The sequence below is a fragment of the Penicillium verhagenii genome, assembly GCF_028828195.1.
Source record: "Penicillium verhagenii strain IBT 33310 chromosome Unknown utg000005l_segment0_segment0, whole genome shotgun sequence".
In the NCBI taxonomy this organism is placed as follows: Eukaryota; Fungi; Ascomycota; class Eurotiomycetes; order Eurotiales; family Aspergillaceae; genus Penicillium; species Penicillium verhagenii.
Window position 1 is genome coordinate 3242126 of NW_026643169.1, and position 14825 is coordinate 3256950.

Below are 14825 nucleotides of genomic sequence, written 5' to 3' on the forward strand. Positions count from 1 at the left end.
AGGGGATAGGGACAGGTCAAGTCGCGCGGGTTTCTACGACTGTGTTGATGGAAATGAACTGAAAACATCGGCGTTATTCTTTTTCTGGGTTGGAGGGATTCTGGGTCTTTTTATTTTTTACTATCTACCGTTGCTTTGGGAGATCCCGTTTGTGCGAAAGACTCGCATGGAACTGTTTCTTGTCACTTTTAATGTTTCACTCGCATCGATCCGCGAGGATTGCATCGAGCATGATTTTCTTGGAACCTGCATCTTATGAGCTGAAGTCATTTCAGAGATTTCTTTGTTTCTGCTCTTCGTATATTATATTTGACACTTAATGACACATGCCGGCCACTTGATATACATTTTTGTCTACATTTTCGCTCTAAAGGTTGCTTGATTATAAAAGCATCAACTGACAAGATCAGTTAATAGCCATGATTCATGGATCGAACTAGTCCATTTCCTACTTAGTCGTAATGATCCACCAGCTAATGCGCGGATGCCCCAGGCACATTTGACTCCACTCTACCGATCACCATCTCCCGCGCTTTTTCGCGTCAGCGTATCCCACTTTCCAACAAAAGAGGAAAATCATGGATATCGACGACATTCTCGCCTCTGTCGACCGCGGCGCTGGCGCCAGTGCGGAGTCAGCGGCCATAGACCACCAACTCCTCACCCGACTCTGGGTTGCCGAGCGCGCCGTCTCGGAGGTCCTGCCATGGCCCGCACCGCTAATGGAGCGGATAATGGATAGAGTGCGAATGCAGGTAAGAAATCCAGAATTCCAGAGAAAACAAAGCTGTAGCTTTATACTATCTCGCGATTGTCATGGCCAATACCAATGCCACAGACCTTCCAATGTCTACTATCTAGCCCCAATTGCGACTAACACCTATCATCAATTGTTTAGATCGAAACAATCGAAGACCTCGCCGCCTCAGCCGCAGACACAGACACCCTCGCTTCAAAACATACAGCCTACAACCCAAACCTCAACCTCCGCCTCTCAATCCTCCAAACAGACCTCGCCCGCACCCAATACATCCTCCGCAGCCTCCTCCGCCAACGTCTAGCAAAACTCACAAAATACAGCATGCATTACCTAGTCCAACTAGCCAGCCGGAACAAAAACCCCCTCGCCCAATCCCAAACGCCCTCGCAATCGCAGTCCCAAACCCAGTCCTCGCAAGTCACACCAGAAGACTCGGTCCCAGACATCTCGGCCGTAACAAATTACTCGCCGCTCTCGGCGCAGGAATGCAGTTTCATGCATGCGCACCAGACGCTGCTGGCGGGGCATTTTGGCGGCTCGTTTATGGGCGCGTTTCCGCCGCAATTGAGGCGGTTGGATGATAATGCTGGGGGTACTAGTATGGTGCAGGGGCCTGATATGAAGGAAGTCGTCTTTGTGCGGTGTTTGGCGGTTGAGGTTCCTGTTGTTGTGGAGGGGGTGGAGGGGGGTGAGGATCTGGGCGTTGTGATGCGGATGGGAGATGTGTGGGTTGTACTTTGGGAGGGTGTTAGAGAAGCTTGGATGAAAGGGCAGGTTGAGCTGCTCTGATTTCGACTCTTTAAGATTTGTTCAAATACTATATTTGAGTATGAAAATGGTGGCTATATGAGGTTGGTTTTGTTGATCTATATGTCCATGTTGTTTGTTTCTGGAGTATGGCATTTTATTTGGCGTTGGATGATTTCTTTTTCTTTTTGGTTTTGGTTATTATATCCAGGATTGGAGCATACATCATACATTTCATGCACTTTCGAATTCATGTCGTGCATGTCCAGGTGCCTCAAGTGCTGGAAGTCAGATTCAAGTCAACTCAGATGTTCAAAACGAACATTTGAATATACCAGTTTAAGTATCTACTAGTATATGTCTTTTAGTATTCACTATGTAAAGACTCGGAGCTAATTGAGCGAGAATACACGTCTCGCTCATACAAAAGTGCCTCTCATTCCTCATTCCTCGTTCCTCGTCACTTCATGAGAAATTGATCATGTATGATGTATCATGAATCATGATACCCCACCCGGCCTGCCACTTTGCGGTTCTACGCAAAAGCAATCAACCTCCTGTGACGCCAATCGCTAAACCAAGCAGAAAACATTAAAAATAAGAAAGAAAGGGCAAAAACAAGAGCAAAAGCAAAAGATGCAAAATGGTGGGGCCGAAAATAAATATGTAGCAACCAACTCGAAAATGCCCGCATGTTATGCTAGAGAAACCCGCAGATGCGTAAAGTCTTGGAAGGGAGACAAAGGAAGAACACAAGAGACCTGTAGTTTCCACCTTGTGATGCAAATCTCTAGGCAACATAATCGTAGGTCGTCGGTTCATCAGACACTCGATCCAAGTACTCGCGATCAATGAGACTCTCGATACGCTTTTTGATCATGCTGACATCTGGAGTAAAGCGCGCAGACAGTTGGGGAAGGACCTCGGACATGAGCTGAGTATGAGTCAAGGTTTTCCGTTGCCTGTAAGGGGAAGATGAGACATGTTAGTGATACTGATACAAAAAGCTCTGTATAGGGGTTGATGGGTGACCGACTTCATGGTGCGCACAATGGCAGACTCGATAAGGCCATAGCGCTCTTCATTGATCCTCTTCTCGGTCTCCTTCCGCTGATCCGTGTTTTCAACCTTATTGGCTCCACCACTAACAACACCGATGCGAACCTTGACGAATTGGCTTTGGAATTCATTGTTGAAGAGAAAGCGGTCGGTGGGTTGGATATCCTTGCTCATGGGGGTTTTCAACAGAACACGTGTTTTAGGAGCAACAGCCAAAGACTGGAGGTTGCGAACGAGGTCATATTCGGGGATTTGAGTGCTCGATACAATCTCCTCATATGTGAGTGATTCTCCATCTGGGATATCATTAAACAGCATCAAAATGACCAGTGCATATGTCGACACATTAAGCTCGTAGCGCTGAACCTTCCCATTGCTGCGACGAAAGGATGCCCGCACATCGGCTGTGCCCATGGAAGCCTGCCAGGAGAGCTTGCGGCCGCTATGTTTATCAAGATAGAATCTCTCGAAGCTTTGCTTGAGACCTTCAAGTTCTCTAGGGAAAACACAGCCTGCTTGCCTGGTCCCTTCTTTAGAGGCGAGCATGATATCCATGGGCCACATAGTGCTGGTGAGCACATTGATTTCCAAGTCCACAGGCTTAATGTCGGAATCAGCGTGTTTGGCGGCATGATTCTTGTAGCTTGTAGTCAGGTCCTCGGACACGGTCATATCCTTGAACATGGCTTCAATGCGCTGTGTGAATTGATTCCCGACTTCAAGCTTCATCTTTGAGATCATTTGTCGCTCGGCATCCATGCTGGCAGACCGCTTCATGAGAAGTCGGCGTGACAGATGCTTCTTGTAATATGTCTCAAATAGATCCTTGTCTTTGATGTATCGCAGCATGACAATGCCATTATCTAACAAGGAATCAACCTCGCCCTCAGTCTTGCCCTTGATACCCTTCTTGAGGTTCTCGTCAAAGAAAAGCGAAAGGTACTCAGAGCTTCGGGAGTTCAGATTAATAAACTCAGAAAAGCTGGCCATTATAGAACTTTGAAGGCCTTGATCAAGCAGGAACGCGGTTTCCCAAACATTGTCGAACTGCTGCTTGAGAGCCAGGATACTATCGACCCACTGAATGGCCAAGACAGTTTGCTGGTTGGCTGGTCGGTCTTTTTCCTTGCCCTTCTTGCTTTTGGCGGTGTCTCTCTCGGGTTGAACTGTGCTTGCGCCCGAAAGTACAATAGATGCAGCATTGATCTCTCTACCGAGCTCCAGAATTCGTTTACTGATCGATTTGGTCAGCGCAATCTTCTGCTTATCCACTCGTGCATTCAGCATATAGATGTGCTTCAGAGCTTCCATTTGGTTCTGGTCAAGCATATGTCGGACACCGGTGCCTTCTAAATTCACGACTTCATCGATGTTGTTGAGAATGAGTTCGTTATCGAGAAGAGAGAGGATTTTTGGTTCCGTCAGCATGGAGAGTGTGGTTCGAGCCCGCTCATGTTCTTCTTCAATCCGCTTAGTGACAACCCGGCAGAAATTTGCCGCGTCTCCAGTTTCCAGTAGCCGACGCCCCTCAACTTTGTAGAAATCCGCGCTTGCTTCCAAGAAAGCAGACTCAAATATTGTCAAGTAGAGCTTGGAATGCTCTTCCTCCTTGACTGTTTCATAAAGACCCTCCAGCATTTGAATGCAGTGTCGAACTAGCGGACGTTCAATCATATGATCTGCCCGCTCCAGCTGAACCATAAAAAGAATGGTCGACTTCAATACATCCATAACAGTCAAGTCACTGTCTGGACGAACGGTTACATTCAAGATATTATCTTTGAATAGTGCCATGGAGATCACGTAGATGGATGGCTTGTCGTGATCCAAGGCGATGATCCGATCCTAATGATTCTTTAGCAATTGTTTCATGCTTCAACACGATGCAATGCTCTTCACACTCACCATATACATCAAAACATCAGTGATCATGCCCATGCAGAGCTGATGATCCTCCCATGCCTCTTTCAGCACAGCGAGAAACTTCTCCCCCGCAGCCCGCCGCTCGTTGGACTGATCTAATTCGGGGGCATTTGCGTACACCAGAATTGTTGAAATGGAGTCTGTGACGGTTCTTTGAACTGTTCCATGGAGCCAACTTTGCTCATGTTCCTTCACATGATTGTACAGATCTTGACCCCGCTGCATTAAAACAATTTTGTATGCACTTCGATAGAGTTCCTCGTAGGAAAGGGCTGAGGCGTTCTTCGTGTGGATTTCTGTCAAAGAGGCTGAGATGGCAGCCCAGACTGAGTCATAGCTGTCTGCTTGGGAAGACACGAGCCCCTATAGGTAGTGGGATTAGCTATAGTGCTCGTTGGTCACAGCCATGAAATGCCAGAGAGGGGTCCATGAGCCTATTACATACCCGACGGGGAGCTCGGATTTTGTGTCTTGCACGCATTGTTGCCATGGTGGAATATGCAGTCAGGACGAGTTGAAAACAAAATCATTCATGGGAGGTTGAGAGGTGTTGAACAGTCGCTTCACTTGTCATGCTTGCTTCACTCTCCGCGGAGGTGGCATCGGATTATGAATAATCCGGTCGTAGAAGGTAGAACCAAGCTTATGGTATTCAAGCTCCTTTATATGCTTGAACGTACAAATAACACAAAACAATAGAAAATTGCAGACCAGTCAGTTGGCACAGGGCATACCTTTCATATACGACCTATCTCTTCAAACGCTGATAATTCGAACACCTTCCTATGATCATTCCTAACTTGGCCCAAAAAGGCATGACTAATCAATGTTTGTTCTGCCCGACCCACTTTTCTTCTATTCTGCGCAAACTCACCGCCGAAGCCTCACTTCCGCTGCGTATCTTGTTCAAACTTGCCAGCGGTTTCTACCAGGACTTTTTGTTCGCGAATCGGAAGTTCACCTCGAAAAAAAGAAGAAGAAGGCAACAGGGCAATTTTGTTGAATATCTGAATACCGATCTAAAACGGAGAATCATGATGCCCTCATTCCTCCCCCAGAGTCTTCGCGCTCTGCGGACTTTCTCAACCAAAACTACATTCACCACCTCAACCCGCTTTCTCTCAACACAGCTCGCACGGCCCCAACCTCTTGCCCGAACCTCAATCCTTGGCCAAGAACGCTTCAAATTCCCATTGGCCATCCGCTATAACTCCACATCCAACCCTCTAACCGCGGACCCTGTCCAACCCGAAACGGACGCTGAGCGCGAGCGCAAGAACGAAGAGCGTCGCAAGAACGAAGAAGCCTACCAAATCACCTTCACCTGCAAACCATGTGGTGAGCGATCATCACACCGCATGTCGAAGCAAGGCTACCACCGTGGCACGGTGTTGATCCAATGTCCGTCTTGTCAGAATCGGCATGTGATGAGTGATCATCTGGGTATCTTCTATGATGAAAAAACAACATTAGAAACCATAATGCTTGAGAAGGGAGAGTCCATAAAGCATGGGAAGATGCAAGGGAGCTTTGAGTTCTGGGATGATGGCACGACGAAGACATTTAATGATGGAGGTGCCAAAGCTCAGCAGGCCGAGGATGAAGTCGAGGATAAGCCTGTTTTGGGTTAAATTCATGGGGGTTTCGGTACTTACGGTCATTCGTGCTCGCATTGAAGAGGAGCTTTTGATGCAATGTATATTATTGATGCTCTCCGCTCTTGGCATGGCAGGTTCCAGGCATGGAGGGAAAGGCTATGGGGTTTTTTGATAGAGGGTTGTCTGCCTGCGAGACATGTCAATGTAAAAACAAGCCATGTACAATATAACTAAAATATTAATTCTGCACAGACATCGGGAGTTACTAGTAGGCTATGCTGATACATAGTGTCATAGTTATAGACATCTGGATAGCAGATCTTATTCAAAAGAAATCCACCCGGGCATTTGAATGTTCTAGAGTTAACCTACTCAGACCTCCAGTGTGAGGTTCATTGTATGTATAAGCATCAACATTGATTGATGAAAGAGTCTTCCATAACTAACTGATTTACGCATAGTAAGGCTACGCGCGATCCTAGATATCTTATCTCTTATCATCACATGATCTGGGATGTCTCGTACGATCCTTCAAAATGCGAAATAGGTACTATGTACTAGTATATACACCTAGCACTTGAGGTAGATTTCAAAATTTCTTTAAACATGCCAGCCAGAATCTTGGAAAGATTTGGATATACTGTAAATCCATGGTTATTGCAGACAGCCTGTACAAAATCAAATTCAAGGTATATACATACAAAACCATCTACCTAACAAATACCAAACGCCAGCTTTTTTATGCCACATAAAACAATCATCAAGTATGATGCCACAACATTTGTGAAGGCAATTACCAACCACGTCGCTTGCCGCGGTGCTCCAGGCCCTTCTCCTTGCGCTTCTCCTTCTTTCGGTCGTTTCTCCTCCTCTTATCCTTCTCATATCGCTCTGGCTCTTGAACAGCCTCGATGCGACGCTTGACACGTCGTCCTTCACGACGCTGTCTGATGTTCTCTTGTACCTTGGCCATGTACGCGATGAACTCGGAGGCGCCAAGCTTCTTTTGGAGAGTGTCCAAAACCTCATGGCAGTTAGAGATGAGACCCTTGTAGGTGTTTTGGAAAGTCTCGTCGCGAGACCGTGGCGCGGGGATGGAGGGATCGGTCATATGCTGCAGCGGCAGTAGGATGACAGCGATAGATGGCTCGATCTGTTCGGCCTCGACGTGACGAACCAGTGATGCGAGAAGAGCAATGGCAGCGGTCTTGGGAATAAGAGCCTCTGGTCGGGTTGAAATAACCTCGCGGCGCAGGAGAGTAGAGATTTGCTTGAAGACGTATCCAATGGCAGACCGGACAGGCACGTTCTTGGTCTCTTTCTCGGTCTCGGCCTCGCCGTCAACTTCACTCTCGACATCCTCATCTTCGTCATCGGACTCCACATCTTCACCGCCGGCCTTCTCCAGCTCAAGACCATTCTGTGCCACGCATCGGCCAAGGAAAACGACATTGCGAACGCTTTGCATGGCCAACTCTTCCAGGACACCCGGGGTTCGGAGAGAGCGCAGGCTGGCACGAAGAAGCTTGATCATTGCCTCCTTGTCCAGAGCAAGGCCAGTGCTTCCAACAAGAGGAATAGCACTGTAGCCTTCGGTGGCGTGTGTCTTGGCCAAATCGGCCATCCACATACCAACAAGATTGGTAGCGCAGGTCTTGACCCAGGCGTGGGGGAAGAATAGCGATTCTTGAATAGCCGCCCAGATGGTGACACATTGTGGGCTTAGAGCAAGCGAGGGAACGGTCTTGCACAGCTTGGTGAAGAGCTGCAAAGCAAAGTAAAGAGTTTCCCAGTTTCCGTCCTCTTGGTCCTGAAGAATTGGTTGCATTAAGTCAGGGAGAATGCTGATAACGAAACGGGCTTCCTTGTCCTTCTCTGTATCCTCAGACTCGAAGAAGATCCGCATGGCTTGCAGTCCAATACTGCCCAAGGCCATATTTTCGGTCTGGTTCAACCATGCGTGCAAAGGCGTCAGAATGGTCTTCATCTGTTCCCGGTCCGCGCGGCCATAGAACTGTGCCAGCAAAGCACCAGCCATCTCACGACATTCCGGTGACTCGTCATTAGCCATGGCGAGGACAATCGGCAAGAAGAAAGTGCTAACGATGTCTTGAGCCATCTCTGAACCAGTCTTCGAGAGCAGCATGTGAATCGCCTCCAAGACTGACTGGCGTCCTTCCTGGTGCTTGTAGTCCAAATTCTTGGCTAAGAAGCTAAGCTGCTTGGTCCACCGGTTCTTGGCCTGTGGGTATTCGATGAGGAAGTGGACATATACACCCCGGGCGAGATCACGAGCAGAGCGAGTCTGGTTCGTGACCATCATGCTTGCAATCTGGTCAACGAGCTCATACATCTCCGGTACAACAAGCTTGCGAGACATGACGGCACGGATGAAATTGAAGGTAATACCTTGTCGGTCAGGCTCTTCGATATCAGCAGTCAAGCGCTTGAGCAAATAGGCAAGATGTCCATCACGAAGCTTGGTGCCCTTTCGTTCGCGGATCAAGGCAGAAATCAACTTCAATGACGCCTGTGATCCCTCAGAGTTGGTGGTTGGAGATTCCTTAATCAACTTCACAGCCTCTGTGAGATAAACATTCGAGTTATCGTCAAGCTCCGGCATGGGAAGCTTGACAATGGTAGACAAAAGTCGAATAGCAGCAATCTTTACCTCCTCGTGGGACTGAACCAAGGCATCGCCAATGATAGGTAGGAACCCAGACAAATTTGAGGGAGTTGAAAGGGAGTTGAACTTGTTGAGAATAGCACGGAGAATATCGAGGGCGAATCGTGTCAGCTTGTACTTGTGAGAAGAAGTGGTGCCGCGCTTTTCGCCACGCTTGGCTCCTTGAAGCCTAACCAAGAAGCGTTCTTCAGCATAGGACTTGGGAGTAGCTTCCTTGGCTGTGGTGTTTTCCTGGTAGGATTCCTTGATGACCTCGTAACAGAACATCAATAAATCACGGCTTTCAGCATCAGGGTTTCTCAGAAGGCCAATGCCAATTCTTCGCATCAACTCGTCAATCTTTCTGACGATGTTGGAATTGAGCTTCTCACGTAGAAGTGCCTGAAGAGGTCGAACGAGACTTGAAAGATTGCGAACAGTCGCATTCTTAGCAAGAAGTTCCATCGAATCGTAACTTTTGCTGCTCTTTACTTCCGTCATCTTGCTGACGTAGTCCTCGGCTTCCTTCTCCTGACCAACAGTACCGAAAATATCATCCATGACAATTGCGACGAGTTCCGTCAAACAGTAGTCCAAATCGCCTTGCTTGAATTCATCGGTGGTGTAAACAAGCATGGAGTGTACAGTGAATGACAGAACGTGGAGTTGGTAGCCTCTTAGGAGAGTGTTGCGCAATTCCTTCAAAATGTAATTGAAGTAGGAGGGACCCAACAACAACGCGATTTCGTTCAGTGTTTTCCGGGCAGTGTCTCTTGAATCCTGTGCTTTACTCTTCAAAGTGCTGCAAACATCCAGAAGCACAGGCGGGAGGCGAATAGCCATGTCCTGCTCGGGAAGAATTTTAAGGAGTTTGATTGTTGTGATGGCAGCGGGCAGACGCAGACTCATTTCCGCTTGATTCTTGTGATGAAGGAATTCGGTCAAGAATGGAATGAAGTTTGTGATCAACTCCTTTGAGACTTGAGGAAGAGAGGGTGTAGTTTTGGCGAGTGTGCACTGAGGCAGCTCTGAAACCTCCATCGCATCGACATCGACATCAACCTTGGAAGTAGCAACAGCATTGGCATCGACATCGCCGTTGGTCTGGTCTTCTGGCTTCTTCTTCTGCTCCATTGCAGCAGACAGAGCGTCGGACATCCGACCAAGGAGTCTGAGAATGTTCTTCTCCATCTCCGGCTTGCTCTGCATGTATCCACGGTATCTCCGGAAATTGGCACGGAATTGCGACCAGTCCAGCCATTCCGCTACAGCGCCGATGGTGGCAACAGCCTCGGCAATCAAATTGTGACCATTCTCGTCAGAAGCCTCCTCGAATGCGAAATGCTCAATGAGAGGTAAGAAGATCTTGCTAAGGTTGTCAGACTTGAGATTTCCATCTCTGGCCTCACTGGCCAAACGACGAAGAGCACGCAGACGACGATGCTGCTGGATGTGAAGAATGTTGTTGAAGAAAGACGCTTCCTCATCATCCCCGACCAAAAGTCCATTCATATCCTGCACAGAAAGTCGAGTAGGGTTCATCTTGACAAAGTAACCCAAGACCGAGACAATTTCAGAACGGATCAGCTCCGACTTCTGACGAAGACCGTACTGCAGGGAGGGAATCAAGACACCAGTCACAAGAGCCTCAAAGTCTTCGACGTCAGCCTCAGCGGCGGCCTTATCGACGAACTTCTTAAGGCCAAAAGCAGCGCTTGACCGAATAGCCAGCTCGTCTTCATTTTTGACATAGAAGAGCATATTGTATAGAAGAGGCCTCCACTGCTTGGCGTTCAAGGTCTGGGAAAGATTGTCACTGATCCTTCTGAAAGCTTGCAGACGACGTTCATAATCGGGCTCAAGTCTCTTCATTGAGCGGGAGTTCAAATCAGCGCACAAGCTAGCCACTTCCACCATAGTCTCATCGTGAGCAGCAAGCGCCACGAAAACTCTTGAAAGCACTTCTCGGTTAGTGTCATCTTTGAAGTAATCAAACAACGAAGAAGCAGCCTCGAAGACTTGTTGAGAAAGAGCCAAATCTTCCTTAGGGTCGTAGAGAGGCAAGAAGTGCTCCAAGATCTTCAGCAGACCGGACTTCGTCTTGGGGTTGACACGGTCTGGGGGCTGGCGAAGCAGGTAGGTGGCGATACTGATAAGGCTTGACGTCTCACCAGAAGACTCGACACAGGGCGCAATGAGAGACAGGGCAGTTACGCCAGAGAAAAGTACAGGCTTTGAAGGACCTCTCTTCAGCAGACGGCCAAGATGAGAAAGAGCATGCTCCAAATAGGGCGAAAGAACCTCAGATCGAATCTGCTCGGCCGGGACATCGGGCATTTCTTCCTCCTCTTCAAGCTTCTTGCCGCTAGCCAATCGAACCAATGGTACAATAACCTCGTCCAAAACAAACATCTTGACTTCATCACGCGCTGACTCAACAGCGAGACAGTCAATGACCTTGTTCAACACATCCTTGTTGTGCTGCACAAGGTACCCGGTGGATCTCGGAGAAGAAGCCCAAGTATGGAATAAGCGAAGCATACCAGACACACCCTGGGCAGTCTCGATGGGGAATTGGTCGAGTCTGCTGTTGATCACTTCATCGAAGATAAGCTTGACATACGGAGTCCAATCACGGTCCGATGAAACGGAGAAGATCAAGTTGAGGCAACGAATAGCCTGCTGGCGGATGGTTTGGAAGACACTCAGGAAGTGCTCATTGGCGTTGCTCTCGTCGTTAAGAGCTCTGCAGGCCCGCACCAAGCAGTAAAGAATGACGTTCAAGGTTTGCACGGAGTAGGGAGCCATGCGGCTCTGAAGGGTATCAAAGACCGTGTCAATCATCTTGAGTAAACCAAGCTGTCTCCTCGGGCTGGTCAGCTCTTCTGAGAAGGCCTTGTCGTTTGTCTTCCCATCCTGGACAACATGAATATCCGCGAGAGGACCGAACGAGAGATGCATGAAGAGGCCGAACTCCTCCTCGGAAAGATGGGAGAGGGCGCGTAGGATAGCCTTACGCCTACCGGCCTGGCCGGCCTGGGTCGCGCTTGCGCCGGCTTTAGAAATCATTCGACCATACAGCAGGCGAAGAAGAACAGGGAGTAGAGTAGGGCGGTGCTCTTGTTCGATTAGACTGTCGTCACCACCAACACGCACGAAGACTGAAAGCTCATCTTTGAATCGGGTTTCGTCCAAAATGTTGAGCAGGTTCTCCTGGTAAGGAAGAACGTGCGAATCCTTCCAAGTGAAGAGCACTTTGAGAGCAGCCTTTTGAATCTCCGAGTTACCGTGGCACAAAAGACCTAGAACAGCATCGTGGACCTCGGGTGCTCTAAAGAGAACAATAGGGTTCAAGAATTGTCCAAACAGACCGAGCATAGAGAGTCGGTCCTTGAAACCCCATCGAACGGGAACATTCTCGGACTGAGAGCCCGGCTGGTTACTGGCCGGAACATCGTCCTGGTCATCGCGCAATGCCCAAGTCAAAAACAGAGGCACAATTTGTCGCGAACGCTTCTCCGCAATATTCGGGACAGCATTCAATACAAGCAGCGCATGACTGCGAGGCATAGCAGGAATGATATCCGCCTTTTTGTGATCCTTCTCAAACTGCTGGGACAAGATTGCAGCGGGATTCTCCACAGTCTTGAAGTTGGCAGCGAGAAGACTTTCCACCTTTCCAACGTTGTAGCACACAAAGTGACCAGCAAGGTGGTTTTCATCCATTTCTTCCTCCGCATCTTCCTCAGTAGTGGCGCCAGAGTCCCGCTCTTGCAGCCATTGAATAGACAGATCCGAGACAATCTTCTCGCCCTCGGGGTTTTCACTGATAGTTTTCAAAGCTGCTGCAGAGTCCTCCCAGAGGGGAGTCAGCTTCTTTGAGAACAGACCAAAACAGAAGTATGGAATCAGAGTGGCCATCCATTTGCGAGAAACAATCTGGGGATAAAGGATTGCCAACTTGCGAACGTGCATTGAGAGGGTTCGGGCGCTCTGCAAGGTCAAAGCACTCTCTTCAACCTCAATAGCCAAGGAAACTGGCGAAGGGTCATCTTTATTGATGCGAGTAACCAGCTCGCGCAATATTTGAAGAGACACCAGCCGCAGCCTGTGTGTGGGGCTTGCCAGGTTGAGAATCAAGTTATTGGCAAATTCGTCTACGGCGGGATCCTCCAGATCAGCTGTGCTTGGCGCAGAAGAAATGAATTCAAGTACGCCCTCAAGGAACAGAGATAGTCGAGAGAATTTTGTCGAGACCGCCAGAATGGATTTCCAAAGATTCAAGTCAAGTTCGTCAGACTCAGTGGCCAATTCAACGTATGTCTTGAATCCTTGGCCAAGGTAAAATAGCGATCCATCTGTTTCATTTTCGGCTTGAGAAGCATCGTGGAAAGCAGATTTCAGGTTTCTGTGCAAGCGTTTCACAAGATCAGAACGTGCAGCAGAGTCAGAAAACATTGAGATGGCCTTGGAGATTTTCACGAAGGCATTCAACCCAAAATCATCTGTGGAAGGGTAAACCAAAGAGTCAAGAATGCGAGTCTTCAAAGCAGCTGGACATGAGATATAGCCAGGCTTGGAGGCCTCTGGTGTAATACAGCCAGCTTGGTTCAGTCGAAGTAGCGTCAAGCATGTCTCCCACTCTCGTTCCTGCCAAGAAGTAGTGATGAACTTCTGGAAATGAGGAAGAAGTATACTTTGGAATCGCTCTGAACCCCATTCCGAGAAAGTGGTGCAAAAGAACAGGAAGTATTTTGAGAGGGGTCCCGTAGATACCAGATCCATAAGAGGGCGCACAAATCGAAGCATTTCATCCATTGGCGAGATCTGAAGAGCGTAGGCAACAGCTGTTAAGAGTTCGAGATTCGCCTTCGAATATTTCTCTGAGTTTTTCGACGCCTGCTCAAGAAGTGATACCAGAGTCTGATGCACCGACTTCCAGTCTCGAATTCGAACTCCCTTGCGAGTTGCGACGCAAATAAGCATTAAATGACAACATTCTGGAATATTGGCGTTGTCGGAGCCCTGTGAGCGAGATTCAACAAATTCCCGTACAATGTCAAGAACGGGCCCGAAAGTGTCAGGTGTAGTGTGGTGAATAAGGTTGGTGACTACACCATATGCAACCTGTGCGGGAGGGTTGCGGTTCTCATCAGCTGGAGGGATCTGATCTAACACGCAACGAAGGACGTCCATTCCGTTGGAATGAAGACCATTATTCACACCCTTAATAGCATCAGAGAACATGACCATTAATCCCTCCTTGTAGCTATCGACATCCTTTCCATCTTCGGCAGTCTTGGAAATATCGTCGTAGAGGTAGGAGAGAGCGTTCTCGAGGGGCAGTTTATTTTTGTAGTAGACGAGGCCTGCTTTGCGAATCAGGAAAGACATAGACTCGGCGGCAAATCGAGCCACGAAGGGCTTTTGGCGTTCCTTGCCCAGGTAGGGCGTCATGATGCTCAGTAACTGTCGCAAGTCTGGCACCAACAGACGAGACAAAAACTTGAATATCCATGCTAGACAAGTAAAAGCCCACTCAACAACTTCGAAAGCGGGATGTTTTGCAGCAACGGACGCCACCAAAGTGACAGAAGCCGCAAAGTGCTTCTCAAATCGAACACCCAAGTCTCTGGCGAATTGAGCAAGCAGACTCAACAACGGCTCCATAGAGTGTTCGTCATTCTTCTCAATGAACTCCACCAATAGACCCATAATCTTCTCCTCGTGGTATACGATCTGGGCGAGGCTCTCGGAGAGATTATTTACGCGGCGGTAGAAGGTTGAGAAGTTGTCTGAAAGATTCATATCCACCCAATGGTCGAGGGCAGATCGGAAATATGAGGTGGTTTCGCCTTCATCTTCACCAAAGCTGGCACGGCGCACGCGGTGGATCGGGTCGATTTTGAGCTTTGCGATACGCTGTGAGAAAGGCTCCCATCGGTGGTGTTTTGTGGTTTTGGTGCCATTTTGTGTGCGTTTGATATGCTTGTCTCGTGAACCTGGCACCACCATCTTGACGGTTGTCAAAAAGCAGCAAGGTAAACGAGAAAGATATTCGGGGAACTTTTCT

General features: G+C 48.4%; 4 protein-coding genes across 4 annotated transcripts; 2 read left to right on the plus strand and 2 right to left on the minus strand.

The window, feature by feature from the left end:
* Positions 1–578: 578 nt before the first annotated feature.
* On the plus strand, positions 579–1549 carry sld5 (putative GINS DNA replication complex subunit Sld5; the record flags this gene model as incomplete). Its single annotated transcript, XM_057164128.1, has 2 exons — positions 579–755; positions 899–1549. 2 exons carry the CDS (start codon positions 579–581, stop codon positions 1547–1549), a joined length of 828 nt encoding a protein of 275 aa, XP_057022809.1.
* Positions 1550–2297: 748 nt separating this feature from the next.
* On the minus strand, positions 2298–4979 carry N7466_004732 (cullin family protein; the record flags this gene model as incomplete). Its single annotated transcript, XM_057164129.1, has 4 exons — positions 2298–2469; positions 2544–4411; positions 4472–4852; positions 4935–4979. 4 exons carry the CDS (start codon positions 4977–4979, stop codon positions 2298–2300), a joined length of 2466 nt encoding a protein of 821 aa, XP_057022810.1.
* Positions 4980–5526: 547 nt separating this feature from the next.
* N7466_004733 (DNL-type zinc finger protein) lies at positions 5527–6120 on the plus strand (the record flags this gene model as incomplete). Its single annotated transcript, XM_057164130.1, has 1 exon — positions 5527–6120. One exon carries the CDS (start codon positions 5527–5529, stop codon positions 6118–6120), a length of 594 nt encoding a protein of 197 aa, XP_057022811.1.
* Positions 6121–6880: 760 nt separating this feature from the next.
* On the minus strand, positions 6881–14767 carry N7466_004734 (uncharacterized protein; the record flags this gene model as incomplete). Its single annotated transcript, XM_057164131.1, has 1 exon — positions 6881–14767. One exon carries the CDS (start codon positions 14765–14767, stop codon positions 6881–6883), a length of 7887 nt encoding a protein of 2628 aa, XP_057022812.1.
* Between the last annotated feature and the right edge of the window lie 58 nt (positions 14768–14825).